The sequence below is a fragment of the Leptodactylus fuscus genome, chromosome 2 (assembly GCF_031893055.1).
Source record: "Leptodactylus fuscus isolate aLepFus1 chromosome 2, aLepFus1.hap2, whole genome shotgun sequence".
NCBI classification, from domain to species: domain Eukaryota; kingdom Metazoa; phylum Chordata; class Amphibia; order Anura; family Leptodactylidae; genus Leptodactylus; species Leptodactylus fuscus.
This window is the reverse complement of record NC_134266.1, coordinates 24,305,636-24,324,558: the sequence shown is the minus strand read 5'-3', so window position 1 is coordinate 24,324,558 and position 18,923 is coordinate 24,305,636. Positions and strand designations below refer to the sequence as shown.

The window sequence follows — 18,923 nt, the reverse complement described above, 5'->3', positions numbered from 1 at the left end:
CAAAAAGAAAAAAAGAAAACACCTAATATTTATCAGAGACATTCTGTAACTACAATAGAAAATATTTCCGCTGTCTGGGAGGCCAAACCGATTATTTTTCTAAAAGCTCCAATTTTTATTGGTCACAAAGTGACAGATTTTAATGCCAATAATTTTTTTCTGCCATTACCAAGTCAGAACTTCCTTATCACTGACCAACTCCCCATAGGGTGAATCCACTCCAGGTGGGAGAAGAGCCAAATATACCGGGGTCACGGCACCTTCATCTGGAGTCTTGGTGGCATTAGGACCTCCCATGTCAGTCCTCACCCACCCTGGGCAGCAGGCATTCAGTATAATGCCTTCTCCTTTCCTGGTCTCCTTTAGTTGACGCGCTTGAATTCTGGACAACACCGTTAGCCCGATTTTGGAAACGCCGTAAGCAAAGTTAGGCCATCCATTTTCTTGGTGGACTCCCTTCTTGGCATCTTGGACAAATGTCTTCATCAGCTTTACCAGCTCATCTTCGGTGATCGTGTCGCTGCGGAATCTCTCCTGAAGCTCAGGGCTGCATTTTGGAAGGGTCGTGTGGCTGAAAATACTGGACATGTTAACAACTCTTCCTAAGGGGAAAGAAATAGAGATATAATAATATGTTCCCACCATCCCTGACCATATATAATGACTATAAATGAATGACTATAATGACTATGGCAAATAAACAGCCATAGTCACCTTTCCTCACATCTCCAGGACTCCTCGCAGGGTCCAGTGATAGTTCCCTGGTATCTTCAGACATCTTCCTGGGTACCGTCCAGTCTCCTGGGTGACATATACTGCCCGTGATTGGGCCTCAGTAGTCATGATGTCATTGTCATAACGTTGACATTCCCCATGTCATTGCTGAGGCTCAACCACAGGACTCCAATGCTAACCCAGGAGGCCAAAAGATGCCCAGAAACGAGCTAAACCTCTCTTTCCCATCTCAAAGACTTTTCTTGAGCTGCACCAGTTCTCTGGAATGCACTACCCTGTTATCCAACCTTAAATCCCACTATTTAGATATGGCTATCACTTTCGCTAATCTGATCCCTTTAGTTTAATACTCTTCTATGTTATTCCTGACAACCTGATCCTTTCATTCAACACTATCTGCCCACATCTTAAAGGTGAAATTTTGCTACCTCCACAAATTCCATCTCTTTGCCTCCTTTAATAGGCACCGTTCCACTGATTCCAGCGCAGTTGGAATTTTTTCTCTAGCCCCCACCATTCTAAAGAAATTAATGCTGTTATTTTCAGCACCATCTTGTTAGGCTCTCTATGGTCAGGTGGGCGGTCCTGGGCTGGAATAGATAGTCTGGGACCACCCATCTGACAGTAGAGAGCCTTATAGGTATATCTAGTGCTGAAACTTACAGCAATGATTGTTATGGAATGGTGGGAGCTAGAGAAAAAATTCCAACTGTGCCAGAACCAGCGAAGCAGCAACTATTGAAATATACAAAGAGTTGGTGTTGGTGGAAGCAGTGACAGGTCCCCTATAAACCCTAACGCACGATATAATTGACTGGTGCTGTCCCAACAACCGGACCCCGCACTGATCATCTGACACCTGAATGTCCAAATACGGATTCTCTATCATGTAAACCGGTCTTCGGTATAACAAATTCTCTGGTTCTTAAGATGTTGTCTTTAATTTCACATAAGTGTAAATGCAGGTGCCCCAGTTATTATTCTGGTCCCCCTCCCCCACAAACTCACCAAATACACAGTACGGACCGGAGAGTTTGAATAAATGTCCTGAACTGTGATCTTGCCCAACTCCTCCTTGATGGCAGAAACTCTGGTGGTTTAAGTCTTCATTACAAAGTCAGCTCTGCTACATCACCTGCTCTGTGTCTCAGCTATATTCAGGTACATTACACAACCACATCTGGTAACAACCATTAACTCCTCGTGTTCTCAACTTTGCCTGCTATTACGCTCAGCTACTTAAACCGTGCCTGCTCAGCAACCTTTGCCTGAGGATTATGTATTGTCTCTGGATCTGCAGTGGCGGATCCAGGGTTTGCGGGGCCCTGGGCAATTGACTTTGGCGGGGCCCTACTTACTAGGGGGTCTCACACTTCTAACCTGTACTTCCCAACTGTTGAAGACTAGAAAGAGGGAATAAAACGTGTGCGCCGTGGCAAATTAAGCCCCACCCACTTTTATGTTGACCCCGCCCATTCTCATTCATTTTTCATGTGATTCCACACAGTATAATCCTCCTACAGTCACCCGTAAATTATATGTCCCCCCTCCATCTCTCCCCCATTTTCATATACACCCTTCATCTACCCTTAGTTTCATGTCCCCCCTCTATCTCTGTCCCCAGTTTCATGCCATTCTCCCCCTTTATCTGCCCACAGTTTTATGTCCCCCCCGTCTCTGCCCCAGTGTCATGCCGTTCTCCCCCCTTCATCTGCCCCAGTGTCATGCCGTTCTCCCCCCCTTCATCTGCCCCAATGTCATGCCATTCTCCCCCCCTTCATCTGCCTCAGTGTCATGCCATTCTCCCCCCTTCATTTGCCCCAGTGTCATGCCATTCTCTCCCCTTCATTTGCCCCAGTGTCATGCCGTTCTCCCCCCTTTCATCTGCCCCAATGTCATGCTATTCTCCCCCCTCCATCTGCCCCAATGTCATGCCGTTCTCCCCCCCTTCATCTGCCCCAATGTCATGCTATTCTCCCCCCTCCATCTGCCCCAGTGTCATGCCGTTCTCCCCTTCATCTGCCCCAGTGTCATGCCGTTCTCTCTCCCTTCATTTGCCCCAGTGTCATGCCGTTCTCCCCCCCTTCATTTGCCCCAGTGTCATGCTGTTCTCTCCCCCTTCATCTGCCCCAGTGTCATGCTGTTCTCCCCCCCTCCATCTGCCCCAGTGTCATGCTGTTCTCCTCTTCATCTGCCCCAGTGTCATGCCGTTCTCTCTCCCTCCATCTGCCCCAGTGTCATGCTGTTCTACCCCCCTCCATCTGCCCCAGTGTCATGCTGTTCTCCCTCTGTTCATCTGCCCCAGCGTCATACTGTTCTCTCCCCCTTCATCTGCTCTAGTGTCATGCCGTTCTCCCCCCCTCCCTCATCTGCCCCCAGTTTCATGGGCCCCCCTACATTATTTTCCACCTAAATGTTTAACACACACAAAAAAAACACACTCACCTTCCCTCGCTCCCCCGCAGCTCTCTCCCTCATACACATATTGTAGGCGCGATGTGATGTCATCACATCGCGGCTACAAATGCCGGAGCTCAGAGTTGAAATCGGAACATGCCGACCGGGACCATTTTGTTAGGTCCGGGCTGTTGCCCGGCTCGCCCGGCCCTGGATCCGCCCCTGCTGCCACATTCAACTCTGCTACTTTGGTATCTGCCACATCCTGCTCTGTCATGTCCTGCTCTCCCACGCCTGCTCTACCATGTCCTGCTCTGCCACATCCTGTACTGCCACGACCCGCTCTGCTACATCCTGTTCTGCCATGTCCAGCTCTACCACATCCTGCTCTTCTATGTCCTGCTCTGCCATGTCTTCCTTTCCCATGTCCCGCTCTGCTACATCCTGCTTTCCCACGTCCTTCTCTGCCACTCTGCTGTCTGCCAGAAACCCTACAATAATCACTAAATGGAAGATGTAACCCATGACCACCCTGAACTTACCATTTGGCTTAATACGTGGTAATAGGTCATTGCCACGTCCTGCTCTGCCATGTCCTGTTCTGCCACATCCTGCTTTCTCACGTCCTGCTCTGCTATGTCCTGCTTTGTCACTCTGGTAATTGCCACATCCTGCTCTGCCACTCTCGTATCTGCCACATTCAGCTCTGCCACTTTGGTATCTGCTACATCCTGCTCTGCCATGTCCCACTCTCCCACGTCCTGCTCTGCCACATCCTTTTCTGCCACGTCCTGCTCTGCTATGTCCTACTTTCCCATTTCCTGCTCTACCACGTCCTGCTTTTCTATGTCCTGTTATGTCATGTTCTGCTCTCCCACGTTCTGCTGTGCCATGTCCTGCTCTCCCATGTCCTGCTCTGCTACATCCTGTTCTACCATGTCCTGCTCTCTCACATCCGGCTCTGCCACGTCTTGTTCTGCCACGTCCCGCTCTTCTACGTCCTGCTCTGCAATGTCCCGCTCTGCCATGTCCTGCTCTGCCACATCCTGTTCTGCCACGTCCCGCTCTGCTACGTCCTGCTTTCCCATGCCCTACTCTGCCATGTCTTGCTTTCCAATGTCCTGCTCTGCCATGTTCTGCTTTACTACGTTCTGCTCTCCCATGTCCTACTCTATCACATCCTGCTCTACCATGTCCTGCTCTACCATGTCCTGCTCTACCATGTCCTGCTCTGCCATGTCCTGCTCTCCCATGTCCTGCTCTGCCATGTCCTGCTCTGTCACATCTTGTTCTGCCACGTCCCGCTCTGCTACGTCCTGCTCTGCCACTCTGGTGTCTTCCAGAAACCCTACAATAATCACTAAATGTAAGATGTAACCACACTGAACTTACCATTTGGCTTAATAAGTGGTAATAGGCCATTGCAAACATCCCTTGCAGCAAAAAAGTTTGTTTTCAGAGTTATTTCAGCTTGGGTTCCAAATGGGGTTGTGTCCGCGGCTGATGATGATAAAGAAAAAAAGTTTAGGAATATCACTGGTCTTATATAAATGCATGCAGAAGGCTATAAACAGTGTCAGACTGGGGTTCTTGGGCCAACCAGGTAAAATTAATCTAGGGACCCACCTCCGCAACCACTAAGTAATAGACAATAGACTATAGTATCATTTGGGCTCTTCCAACTGGACTGTTGTGTTAGACCTTGGCGCATTGGAGGATCCTCTGGTACTCTGGTGGGCCAGTCCGACATTGCCTACCGGTCATTTACTACATGGGGCCACTAGATGTAGGGCGTCACAAGAACATGATGTATTGGTAATGTTATTTATAGGGTGAACTCTTTTATTTCATTGCATTAGGCTGCGCTCTGTGTTTTCTATCCCGGGAGCTGTAGGGGAAGACCTTAAGATCCGGGAGACAGTAGGGTAAGACATCCACAGCGCCAATCCAGGCTTGCCTTTAATGGTGGCAATGGTATGGCTGGAGGGACTGACATCAGATGTAGTGGCGGCGCATGGGGAGTTTTGACATCAATGGGATGGAGGATCTATAAATGGCCATATTTAGCGTCCAAGCCCAAATTAGGTTGTAGTCCCTTAAGCAAGTGGGCTTATTCCATGTCAATGTTGGTTTGTGACCGCTTCCTTGGCATGTTGTGCAACTGTTTGTATTGTAAAGTGATGTGTGTTGTGTTTCCTATGCAGGTACAATGTGTGTGGTTGTGCCTAGGAATTGTGCCATGGAAGGAGTTCTTGGAGTTACGACCCTCGACTAAGTGTGACATGAGCAAAGCTGCGTTGCATAAAGACGGCCTTACACAACTACACACTACATTACTGCGTGTGGGTGCGACATCTTCACTTTATATTTGTTTACGCAAACCTGGTAACGTAGTTTGAGAGAGTTTGCCCTAAGTATTAGTGACAGCAGTAAACACAGGATTCTGCCAAGCTTACAACTATTACCCCATTGACTGTGTCAGGAAGAAACTCGTATAGCATTCAGCAAGTGAAATGGTTTTACCAAGAACATCACAATTTATAAAACTGTAGACGATGAAAAGTAAAGATTTTTGAAAATACTAATAATTAAACATTTTATAGAGTTTTATAGATTTGCCGTAAACCATCTTAATGGTGACATCTGTTGTCTTTCTTAGTTACCAATGGATATGACCATGAATGCCGGAACTTTCTATGGTCTGGGACTTGTCAGAAACCCAGCCATGATGTCCTTATTGTGGTCGGGTTATCTTCTCATACATGTAGTGTCCTCCTGATAACCAGCCATGATGTCCTTATCGTGGTCGGGTTATCTTCTCATACATGTAGCGTCCTCCTGATAACCAGCCATGATGTCCTTATCGTGGTCGGGTTATCTTCTCATACATGTAGCGTCCTCCTGATAACCAGCCATGATGTCCTTATCGTGGTCGGGTTATCTTCTCATACATGTAGCGTCCTCCTGATAACCAGCCATGATGTCCTTATCGTGGTCGGGTTATCTTCTCATACATGTAGCGTCCTCCTGATAACCAGCCATGATGTCCTTATCGTGGTCGGGTTATCTTCTCATACATGTAGCGTCCTCCTGATAACCAGCCATGATGTCCTTATCGTGGTCGGGTTATCTTCTCATACATGTAGCGTCCTCCTGATAACCAGCCATGATGTCCTTATCGTGGTCGGGTTATCTTCTCATACATGTAGCGTCCTCCTGATAACCAGCCATGATGTCCTTATCGTGGTCGGGTTATCTTCTCATACATGTAGCGTCCTCCTGATAACCAGCCATGATGTCCTTATCGTGGTCGGGTTATCTTCTCATACATGTAGCGTCCTCCTGATAACCAGCCATGATGTCCTTATCGTGGTCGGGTTATCTTCTCATACATGTAGCGTCCTCCTGATAACCAGCCATGATGTCCTTATCGTGGTCGGGTTATCTTCTCATACATGTAGCGTCCTCCTGATAACCAGCCATGATGTCCTTATCGTGGTCGGGTTATCTTCTCATACATGTAGCGTCCTCCTGATAACCAGCCATGATGTCCTTATCGTGGTCGGGTTATCTTCTCATACATGTAGCGTCCTCCTGATAACCAGCCATGATGTCCTTATCGTGGTCGGGTTATCTTCTCATACATGTAGCGTCCTCCTGATAACCAGCCATGATGGCCTTATCGTGGTCGGGTTATCTTCTCATACATGTAGCGTCCTCCTGATAACCAGCCATGATGGCCTTATCGTGGTCGGGTTATCTTCTCATACATGTAGCGTCCTCCTGATAACCAGCCATGATGGCCTTATCGTGGTCGGGTTATCTTCTCATACATGTAGCGTCCTCCTGATAACCAGCCATGATGGCCTTATCGTGGTCGGGTTATCTTCTCATACATGTAGCGTCCTCCTGATAACCAGCCATGATGGCCTTATCGTGGTCGGGTTATCTTCTCATACATGTAGCGTCCTCCTGATAACCAGCCATGATGGCCTTATCGTGGTCGGGTTATCTTCTCATACATGTAGCGTCCTCCTGATAACCAGCCATGATGGCCTTATCGTGGTCGGGTTATCTTCTCATACATGTAGCGTCCTCCTGATAACCAGCCATGATGGCCTTATCGTGGTCGGGTTATCTTCTCATACATGTAGCGTCCTCCTGATAACCAGCCATGATGGCCTTATCGTGGTCGGGTTATCTTCTCATACATGTAGCGTCCTCCTGATAACCAGCCATGATGGCCTTATCGTGGTCGGGTTATCTTCTCATACATGTAGTGTCCTCTTGATAACCAGTCATGATGTCCTTATTGTGGTCGGGTTATCTTCTCATACATGTAGTGTCCTCCTGATAACCAGCCATGATGTCCTTATTGTGGTCAGGTTATCAGGGGGAAACAACATGTATGAGAAGATAACTTGACCACAATAAGGACATCATGGCTGGTTATCAGGGGGAAACAACATGTATGAGAAGATAACCCGACCACAATAAGGACATCATGGCTGGTTATCAGGAGGACCCGACATGTATGAGAAGATAATCCGACCACAATAAGAACATCATGGCTGGTTATCAGGAGGACCCTACATGTATGAGAAGATGATCTGACCACAATAAGAACATCATGGCTGGTTATCAGGAGGACCCTACATGTTTGAGAAGATAACCCAACCACAATAAGAACATCATGGCTGGTTATCAGGAGGACCCTACATGTTTGAGAAGATAACCCAACCACAATAAGGACATCATGGCTGGCTATCAGGAGGACACTACATGTATGAGAAGATAACCTGACCACAATAAGGACATCATGGCTGGGTTCAGACCATAGAAAGTTCCTGTATTCATGGTCGTACTCATTCGCAACTGATTAAGACAACAGATGTCACCATTAAGATGGTTAGAATAAAATCTTGAAAACTGCACAAAAGTTTTAATTATTTATATTTGCATTGCAAAAATGTTTAACTTTTAATTGTCTACGGATTGCATATGGTTATGTTCATGGAAATCCACTCACAACGCAATCCGCAGCCATGAAAAGGTGACAAAACCAAAATATAATAGACCCCTTATTAAACAACAGAGGCCAAAATGCAGTGTGGAGCCGATCACTTTCCTTTAGGGTTTTGTCTCTTGTATTTTGGGTTGATTCCCAAATATCCGCTTGGTCCTCACTGATGATAGGTCGGGTATGGGGTGACAAAAGGATTTCTACCTGTAGAAGAGCAATAAACTTCATTTCTGACACAAAATTGGACTTACCTTTAAAGCAAACTCCAGCGTTATTAACAAAAACATCCAGTCCACCATACTCTTCCTTCAAGAAATTCCGCAGAGTCTGAATACTGGTCAAATCCGTAACATCTAGCTGATGGAATAGCGGGGACAACCCCTCCTTGTTCAGGGACTTCACAGCGTCTTCTCCAAGTTTGGGGTTCCTGGCTGTAAGATACACGTTACCCTGGAATTGCTTACACAGAGCCCTGACCACGGCCAGCCCAACACCCTTATTACCCCCTGTGACTACTGCAACCCGCACGCCGGCCATGCTGACAGCAGTTGCCACGTCCGTGCAAGACCCGGCTATTGGTTCTAATTTGTTTGGCAGCTCTTATATTTATTACGCAAGCTCCACCTGTACAAGATAAAGTTACAGACAGCTGGGAATCAAACTGGACTCATGATTTACTCCATGTTATGACCCTTAGAATGTATTGACATCTGGTGGTGAGAGGTGGAAATGCATCAAGCTTCTACTTCATATAAATGCCACTGTGAAGCTTATTAAAGAGGACCTTTCACCACCTACAGCCCTTGCATCTTTTAATAGCTCCTGCTCCACTGTTTCTGGAACAATTGGAATTATTTCTCTAGCCCCCACCATTCCCGAGCAATCGATGCTGTTAGTTTTGGTTCTTGATGCTCTGTACTGCCAGAAGGGCGGTGTCAGGTAGGAGCCGACAAGGGGTGTGACTCTGAGCTCTGACACTGGCTGCCTCTGATTGGAGCTCTGAGCCACTTCCCCTGTCTGACACCGCCCTTCTGGCGTTACAGAGCTTAAATGGCACATCAGGCATCAAAACTACCCGCGCTTATTGCTCAGGAACTGTGGGGGTTGGAGAGAAAATTCCAACTGTGCTGGAATCCGTGGAGCAGAGTTTATTTACAAATGCTAAGAACTAGAATTGGTGGAGGTGATGAAAGGTCCTCTTTAAATATTTATCACTAGTTTTACTAAAATATCTGAATTCAGAGCTGTCAGAGTCCGTATGTGAGAGCAAACAGGCTAGAGGTCAGGGTTGGTGGCACAGGTTCAGTGGTCAGGAACAGGCCAGAGTCAGAAGCATGTAGTCAGAAGATAGTAGCAGCAGGTAGGCAAAGAATCAAGGAACAAGGTAAGGTCAGAAACATTTTAGCTGGATTCTAGCAAGCTATGAACCTAATTGTTCAGGCAGGGTGTGTCCAGGGAAGCAGACTTTTATACCTACAGACTGACAGAAGTAGGCTGGAGAAGGATTATGTGCACATGCAGAGGAAGTAACTGCCTGCCCGCCCTAAGGGCAAACGGCGTCTTCTCCAACTTCTTCTCAGATACATGTCTCCCTGTAGGTTGCACAGGGCCCTGACCACAGTCAGCCTGAGGCCTTTATTGCCCCTGTGACTACTGAAACCAACACTCTAGTCATGCTGACGACACTTACTATGTGCAGTATATACAAGACCTGGCTATTATGTTAGAACTTGGCAAAGCTCCCGTCATGTATTACATGAGCTCCACCCATATAAGATAAAGCCAAGTAACGTGCATTAAAGCCAAGACATACACTAGCCTAGAGAGTCAGTGAATGCCATTCAAGTCCATGCTTGCGGCTTTAATAACAAACCTGCACACCCCATCCATATAATGAGGTCTCTGTGGTTTACATAGGACTGCTCGAATCACTCCGACTCCAGCTGATGCCGCAGACCTCTTAAGGACCATTCCCTCATATCCCTCTCCCTTAGCAATAAGGACTATTTAGTCGCTGTATCTGTACAGGGATCTTTGTTCCTTTTCCATTGTGCCCTTTACTATGGTTATAGTCCTGACTGCTGCCTGTCTTCCGCTCACAACCAAACTCTGCCTGCCTTGGCCCATGTACTATCTGACTACGACTACTGTTTGCTGTTTTGGCACTGCAACATGGTGCCTTCTATCCCCAGGAGTAGCAACCTGGAGAATCCTTGAGGTCTAAAATTATTGATGACCTATCCAAAGGATACGTTATCAATATCAGGTCAGTGAGGTCTGACACCTGGCACCCCCACCAATCACCTGTTCTCATCAGCATATACACAGAGAAGGGAGCAGGAAGCAGACAGCTCTGATCTCTGTGTTGTTGCTGAACTTGGTCATTGTAGCTTAGAACTCATTCACATGAATGGAAGCTGATCTGCAATACCCTAGTGTGGCCAGAGAACTGCGCTGTCTGCTTCCTGTTCCATCCTCTGATGCCTGATTGATTCTCATTCCATTCCATTATATACGTTGCTGAGAACAAGTGATTGGTGGGAGTGCCGGATGTGAGACCTCACTTATCTGATATTGATGACCTATCTTTAGGGTAGGTACTAGAGATGAGCGAGTACTGTTCGGATCAGCTGATCCAAACAGCACGCACGCATTGAAATGAATGGACATAGCCGGCATGCGGGGGATTAAGCGGCCGGCCGGCGTCAAAGCGGAAGTGCCAGGTGCATCCATTCATTTCTATGGAGCGTGCTGTTCGGATCGGCTGATCCGAACAGTACTTGCTCATCTCTAGTAGGTACCATACGGCAGTTTCTTAAACCGAGGAGCTGCTGTGTATGGAAAGCCTAAAAGGGGATGCAGTGCAATGACTCTCAGAATGGTGGGGGTCCCAAAGATTGGAGAGATGACTAGAGAGATGAATCTTACTTGAAGTTTGGGCTTCTTAGGGGGGCTCCCATAGAATAGTGGATAACTTGGAACTCAGTGGGGCTCAGATTGCTCAGGCCTCCACTGATAAGGAGAATGGGGGAGTCTAGTCCCCTGTTCTGAATGGAGAAGTGGTCAAAATGGCATGACAGAGAACCAAATACAACGCAGTGGGTTCAGAACTTACTTGGTTTAGTGACCCTTTAATGGTGAGTTCTCGGGTTTGAATTCTCATCTTTACTCAGTATTAATGCAACAAGATTGATGGTTACATACAATCCAACAGAGAGGCAACAGGCATGATGGTTACAGTACAACACGTATTGGCAAAGACACTCAACCTGATGGTTACTCTTCTTTGCAGAGTTTCTATGCTTGGCAGTTACACTTCTTGACACAGTCTCTATACTTGTAGGCAGTCTCTTAACAAACAACTCCAAACAGCTACCAACTGGCTACCCAAAAAATTGGTGGCCATGACTATAGTGATGCAAAATTTTATATAAACATCAACATGTGGTTATTCTTGAGGGTTTTCGCTATGACAGTGGTTTGGTCCACTATCACCCTTAGCCAGAGAGTGAACAAGACTAAAAGAAATAGAGAAGTGGTACTGCCCATTGTGACAACAGTGCCATGTGGACTTTTTGGTTTCTTTAGGGTATTATTGCACTGAGGGGTCTCACAGTCTTCTCGGCATCACAACTCTACATGACCATACAAGATCAGGAAAGCACATCACACATTTTAGGTAAACTTGGTTTATTTTTACAGAAAAAATGTATACCTTAAAGAAAAAAAACATCATACAACCAATATTGTAAATGCATGGACATAGATCCATAGAGATGGCCACCTACCTGGAGAGAATACGCCACCCCAAGCACAGACAGACCCTGAGCCGGTACAGACTGAGCGCCCACAACCCAGAGATTGAAACGGGGCGGCACAGGCAAACGTACAAGCCACGGGAGAACAGACTGTGCCAGCACTGTGACCCAGGGGGCCCTAGAAGACGAGACCCACTTCCTGCTACACTGCACCAAATACTCAGCTGTGAGGGCCGTCTACTACCAAAGACTCTCTGCCCACATCCCAGACTTCATATCTGCAGACGAGAAGAGGAAACTCTACATCCTACTGGGAGAAGAAGAGGCCACTGTGGAGATCGCTGCCCAATACGTGTCCAGCTGTCACCAAACAAGAGGAAGATGAGACACACGGACTATCAAACTCCCCACTCCCCAGAGACTATTAAACCCACCACCCGAACACCACTAAGTGCCCCCCTCATCACCTGTTTACCCCATACCCACACGCCCCAAACAAGAACGACGAGACCCTAAGGACACTCAAACCCCAACCCACAGACCCCGTAACCCCAACCTCCAATCCTCTTTTCTGCTTTGGCAACACCAAATGTTTTATTCTTTGGTAATGCTAATAAAGCTCATTTGTATCCATCTACCAGGGGACAACTTCCTTATCACTGACCAACTCCCCATAGGGTGCATCCACTCCAATTGGGAGAAGAGCCAGATATACAGGGGTCACGGCACCTTCATCTGGGGACTTGGTGGCATTTGGGCCTGCCAGATCAGTCCTCACCCACCCTGGGCAGCAGGCATTGAGTATAATGCCCTCTCCTTTCCTGGTCTTCTTTAGTTGACGTGCTTGGATTCTGGACAACACTGTTACCCCGATTTTGGAGACCCCATAGGCAGTGTCTGGCCAGCCCTTTCCTTGATGGACTCCCTTCTTGGCATCTTCTACAAACTTCTCCATCAGCTTTGCCAGCTCGTCCTCGGTGATCGTGTCACTGCGGAATTTTTCCTGAAGTTCAGGGCTGCACTTGGCGAGAGCGGAGGGACTGGCCATGCTGGACACATTGACAACTCTTCCTGTAAGAGCAAAATACATGGTGATAGGTGATAGGCAGCGCCAAAGCGAATGGGACCTATTGCTAGGCTGATAATAAGATGTCCATGAGGTCTACCAAACTCTTACTCATGGCCTATTGGATTGGATGGTTCCTCTTGCTTGATGCTATTGATTCTCTCTGTACTAGATGTATATGGTGGCTACTGCTGCCCTAATCTCTTATCTGGACTAATATCTGACCAAGGTTACCTGGTAAAATTGGGGAGATTTCTCTTGAAATTTTAGTCCCTGGTGTTGGGGGCAGTTTTATGGTCCTTATTCATCACCATGTACTTACCATTTGGTTTGATAATCGGCAGCAGCTCATTGGACACATACAGTGTGCCAAAGAAGTTGGTCTTCAGAGTAACTTCAGCTTGGGTACCAAATGGGGTTTTGTCAGCAACTGATAGAATGGAAGTGACATGAGATTTACACCCTTTTTACGCCATAATAGCAACAGATTGACAGTAAAATTTAATATACATCACTATAGTGAAATACTCTAGTGTCTAAAATACATCATAAAAGGAACCTGTGAATGTAACCTTAGCATAATAAGCAGGTTTCGCACTTCTGCTTATTTAACAACCATGTGACGACCTGGTGGGTGACTACCAATTCACTACATGTATAGAAGCGTCCATAAAATGTGCTATACGGTGGGCCGCTCTGGGACACACACACCTGTTAAAGGACTGGTTTACTTGGGCAGCACAAAACTGAACACACATGGCCTAAGGTTAGGTTCATACTTGAGTTGGGCTTTCCATTGTTTGGGTCCATTGGGGAACCAGAAAATCACAGAGCCCATCCACTAAAATCTGCGGACTCTATAAACTATAATGGGGTCCGCCGGGTTTCCACTGTTTTTATAAGTTTGGTAGATTATGCTGCAAAGTCTCTTACGCAGATATGAACCTAGCTTAAAGGGATTCTACCATTAAAATCGAATATTTTCTCGCTAACACGTAGGAGTAGCCTTAAGAAAGGCTATTCTTCTCCTACCTTTAGATGTTTTCTCCACACCGCCGTTCCGTAGAAATCCTGGTTTTCGCTGGTATGCAAATGAGTTCTTTCACAGCACTGGGGGCGGTCCTCAGCACTGAAACAGCACAGGGGGTGTCCCCAATGCTGCGAGAGAACTCTCCAGCGCCGCCTCCATCTTCGTCAGGAACAGGCTCTTCACCGCGTCTTCTTCCGGGGGTTGGCTTCAAACTTCTAGGCCTAGGGCAAAGTCGACTGGAAAATGGCCGCTTACAATACTGTTTGAGCTCTGGGGCCCGCCCTCAGTGCTGCGAGAGAACTCATTTGCATTCCGGCGAAAACCAAGATTTCTACGGGACGGCTGCGTGGAGAAGACATCTAAAGGTAGGAGACGAATAGCCTTTTTAAGGCAATTCCTATGTGTTAGCGAGAAAAAAAATTCAGTTTTAATGGTAGAATCCCTTTAAGAAGGCTATTTCTACATGTGGCCCACTGCGTGGTATAGAGAGATTGCCAATTACATGTGAATTTTGATATTCCTTTGTACTTGTAACCTTGCAGATTGTTATTCACAAAGGTCAAAGAACGTTTTTATTGGGCCAGTTCCAAAAATGAAAATATGAGAACAATAAATCATCCGGACAATGCAGAGAACTGAACATAGTACAAAATAATCTGGTCCTTGACCCCTTCATCTAGTACAAAGATAAAATAATATATATTGTATATACTGGTAATCCCCATGAAGTCAAAATGCTAAAGCATCGATTCCAAAAAATTATGTATTGTGTCTTTTCCTCTGTTATTCCTCCTGGAAATCTATGAATACATTGATGAACTATACCACTTGTCTTACGCAGTCAGCACAGGCTGGACCGTGTAGAGACATGTCCCATTTACAAGGTAATAACCTGCTGCTATTTCCAGGAATAGTGACATTAGGTTCACATTGGTGTCAACTTGTTCGGGTTTGTCAGGGGTCCGGGACCAGGGGTGAACCTAGGGTTTGTGCCGCCTGAGGCGGACATCAGAAAGCGCCCCACCCCCACCCCGGAGGAGTGGGCAGGGCGGAGCAGAGGGGGCGGGATGGAGCGAGCATCATTAGCAGGCAGAGAAAGGATCTGCTCTCTGCTAAGCGTGAGCGGCGGCCGCTGGAGCAGTGCTGCGTCCACAGGGCCACCCCAATTCACCGGTCGCTTCCCGTGCCGGGCTGCCGAGACGGTGACGCTAAGCCAGTCCAGGACAACTTGTCCTGGACTGGCTTAGGTCAGCAAAAATGCCGCCCTCCCCCGGGGCCCTGGCATAGTCGCTTCAGGTTGCCTCATGGGCGGTGCGGCGCTGTCCGGGACAATGGAGATATGGACCACTAAAACAGCGGTTACACCGGGATGGCCTAAGGAAAGGAACCCAGGACGTCACTCACACACGTCACCTGTGATTCCCCATATCCTTTCCTTGGCTCCAGCGGTCACATGTGGCGAGGACTTCTACCAGAACAAGACCCCCGAAGCAGCAGGACCCGACTGCGGTGGGAGACCCTGGAACACCAGGGACAGGTGAGTCTGGGTTTTATTGTTTTTCTTTCACCTTCTTAGCAAAAAAACTCTATCTTGGACAACCCCATTAAAGTAGGGCCTGTTCAAGATGCCTAACCCACTTCTGTTATTGCCGGTGTGGCCCTGTCTTAAGCTGGCCATACGCATTAGAATTTTGTCGGCCATATTGGTTGACTTTGGATAATGATCAGATATGTAAATACTGCAAATGAATGACAAAACTTAGTCTGCCAAAAGAAGATCGGCCATAAATATCAATGTTTGGCATGCAGGATCCTAAACTGAACAATCCCACCATTCATTGACCGTGCGGTCACGTCGGCCATCTGAAATCTATTGTACATGGCCAAGTTTACCCGGAACGGCCTTATAATAGTCACAGTACAACAATCCATTTTACAAGGCGTTCTTGTGATCATCATAACATATTTTAAAGGGGATTTCTGGGGCAGTGTTAAAGGGGTTGTCTACCATGGTAAATCCCTGAAGTGCCTCCACAGGTCACATGAAGCATTACACTGTTCTATTTAAAACCAATGACCTGTCCATGTAATGCAAATATTTATTGCATCCTTTCTAATGAATAGATGAGGGTCCTAAATGCAGGACCTCCCCCCACCAAAATTCTCAAATTTTTAAACTAGACAACCCCTTTATGCACTCCCACATTTTCTATGCAATCATTCCGTCTCTAAGAATTTGCCCAAGGTCATGCAAAGATACCCCAAACACAACTGATACCAGCAGAGAAGCCTAAGAAGCATCAGTCTTAAAAAATTCCTTCCCAAATAAGTTTTTGGGAGATTCCCAGGGTAGAATTTTCAGCCTCAATAGGACATACCTGGAAATGCCATTCCTGCATTATTGATGAGCACATCCAGACCGCAATACTTTTCCTTTAAGAAATCTCGCAGTGTCCGGATACTGTTCGGGTCATTAATGTCCAGCTGATGGAATAGCGGGCACAACCCCTCCTTATTCAGGGCCTGCACAGCTTCTTCTCCTAGTTTGGGGTTCCTGGCTGTCAGATACACGTCTCCCTGGAATTGCTTGCACAGAGCCCTGACCACGGCCAGCCCAATGCCCTTATTACCCCCTGTGACTACTGCAACCCGAACTCCGGCCATGCTGACAGCACTTGGTTTGTGCAAGGCTTGGATGTTTTGTTCGCATTTGCCTCCTGGTATTTATTAGAAGAGCTCCACCCAGACAAGAGAATGCCAAGTCTTGTAGCAGAGTAAGGTATAGGCAGGACTTGACAATGAATGCTACAACCCTGAAAATCTATTGACATCTAGGGGCGAGGGAGGGAAACAGAGTTAGCTTGTCTGCGGTTTACATAGGACTGCAGACCACTGCGACCGAAGATATACATTGCATAACAAAGTCAGCTCTGCTACATCTCAGCGTGCACAATTCCTTGTTGTGTTGTCATGTTAGCACTTGGTGCTGGGAACGTCAGGGGATTGAAATCCTCCTGAGATGCCCTTAGGGCCTTCCTTCTGTCTGCAGAGCTCTGCAAAAGCTTGTTGGTGAGTTACAGGCAAGAAATGGTTAAATGTAGTATGTTAGGAGAAAGGTTACTATAATAGAGCGTATTGGAGGGAGTGGGGGTTCAGTTTACATGACTAGTCCTCAGAAGATTGTGTGCAGTCTGGGGGTCAGTGAAAACGGATTGATAACCAGAATATAATAAATCCATGAAGTGACATTTTTTTTCAAAGTTTTGGATTTTGTTTAAGGTGTTAAAACATAATAAAAACTACATAAAATTGATCTTGATGTCATTGTACCGACCCACAGAATACAGGTGACGTCACTTTGGCATACCTCCCAACTTTTGAAGAGCAGAAAGAGGGCCAAAATGTGCGACGCGCTGTGGCAATTTAGCTCCGCCCACTTTTGTTGACCCCGCCCATTCTCATTCATTTTTCATGTGCCCGCACACAGTATAATCCTCCTAGTCACCCGTAAATTATATGTCCCCCACATCTCTGCCCCCAGATTCATGTCCTCTCCATCTCTGCCCACAGTTTCATGTCGCCCATCTCTTCCCTCAATTTCATGCCGTTCTCCCCCTCCCCTTCATCTACCCCAGTGTCATGCTGTTCTCCCTCCTTCATCTGCCTAAAGTTTCATGTCCCCCCCCCATCTCTGCCCCCAGTTTCATGCTGTTCCCCCCATTCATCTGCCCCCAGTTTCAGGGGCCCCCTACATTATGTTCCCCTCAATGTTTAACACAAAAAAAACCACTTATACTCACCCTTCCCTCGCTCCCCCGCAGCTTCACTCACATAGCTGTAGGCACAATGTTACGTCATCACATCGCGCCTACACATGCCGGAGCGCAGCGGTAAAGCAAGAGCTGAGCTGTGACAGGACAGGACACCGAATCCGTGAATGTCCCGCGGAATCCGGGATGGTTGGAAGGTATGCTGCGTCTGCACAGTAAACTCCATAAAAGTAAAGCCCATATGAAAGCTGTGTAAACGCATTTTTTCTCTAATTCTCCCCCATTCTAAATGTTTTTCCAGCTTCCCAGTACATCATATGAAATATTAAATGGTGCCAATCACAAAGTACAATTGCTCCTACAAAAATTAAGCTCCCTTACGGAAATATTTAAAAAGTTATGGCTATTGGAAGGCAGCAAGCAAAAAAAATGACTGCAATGGGAAGGGGTTAAAGACAGGCATAACCAGGTTAGGGGTAGGACTGGCTGGTTTGGGCTTGGTCTTGGTCAAGGGCGAGGACTTGATGTGGTCTATGTAAACATAACCAGCTCATAGGACGCACAATAGTATGAGCCTTAAAAAGTGTTTAGTCATGGTTGTCCTGCAAAATAAGATTTGCTGACTCATAATGAGTTTCTTACTAAGTAATAAAATCTGCTGCATGTGAATCTACCCTTATACCCTTCCATGTCGTCTATGATGTGACATCCTATAATTGATGCAAAGCTCACAGTGCACCGAATTCAGAGCACTGTCACTTTTGCAGGTATATGCTCCAGTGCCAGATATATCAGTACCGTTAGTTTTGGTCTTGTACTGTTGGGGGCCAGGGGGAGGGTTCCTCATCCCCTGCGTCTAGTTGTGAGGCTGACCCCTCCGATACAGGAACTAACCACACCGATATCTCTGGCATTGCCCATTCTGGCAAAACTGAGAGCACTGTCAACTTTACAGCAGTCTATCATTTATCACATTGTAGAGGACATGAAAGGTTCCATGTATGTGAAGTATCTGTTACCTTGTTAAGTGTTGCGGTTAGGTAGCATGCACTTGACTGTACTTGTGTTAGGGGGGGGGGGGGGGTTTGGTGAAAAATGGTATTGCAGATTATATGTGGCAGAAACTAAGGTTGTCTTCAGAGGG

The 18,923-nt window shown here is 46.9% G+C and overlaps 2 protein-coding genes across 2 annotated transcripts; both read right to left on the bottom strand.

Annotated features, from left to right (window-relative positions):
* LOC142193596 (carbonyl reductase [NADPH] 1-like) lies at positions 1 to 8,714 on the bottom strand. The gene is made up of 3 exons (XM_075262580.1): positions 8,407 to 8,714; positions 4,525 to 4,632; positions 1 to 602 (listed from the first exon to the last, which is right to left on the bottom strand). The coding sequence occupies exons 1-3, from the start codon at positions 8,690 to 8,692 to the stop codon at positions 166 to 168; spliced, it is 831 nt and encodes a 276-aa protein (XP_075118681.1). The 5' UTR covers positions 8,693 to 8,714; the 3' UTR covers positions 1 to 165.
* Positions 8,715 to 12,547: 3,833 nt separating this feature from the next.
* Positions 12,548 to 16,703, bottom strand: LOC142194343 (carbonyl reductase [NADPH] 1-like). Its single transcript, XM_075263415.1, has 3 exons — positions 16,388 to 16,703; positions 13,302 to 13,409; positions 12,548 to 12,984 (listed from the first exon to the last, which is right to left on the bottom strand). The coding sequence occupies exons 1-3, from the start codon at positions 16,671 to 16,673 to the stop codon at positions 12,548 to 12,550; spliced, it is 831 nt and encodes a 276-aa protein (XP_075119516.1). The 5' UTR covers positions 16,674 to 16,703.
* Between the last annotated feature and the right edge of the window lie 2,220 nt (positions 16,704 to 18,923).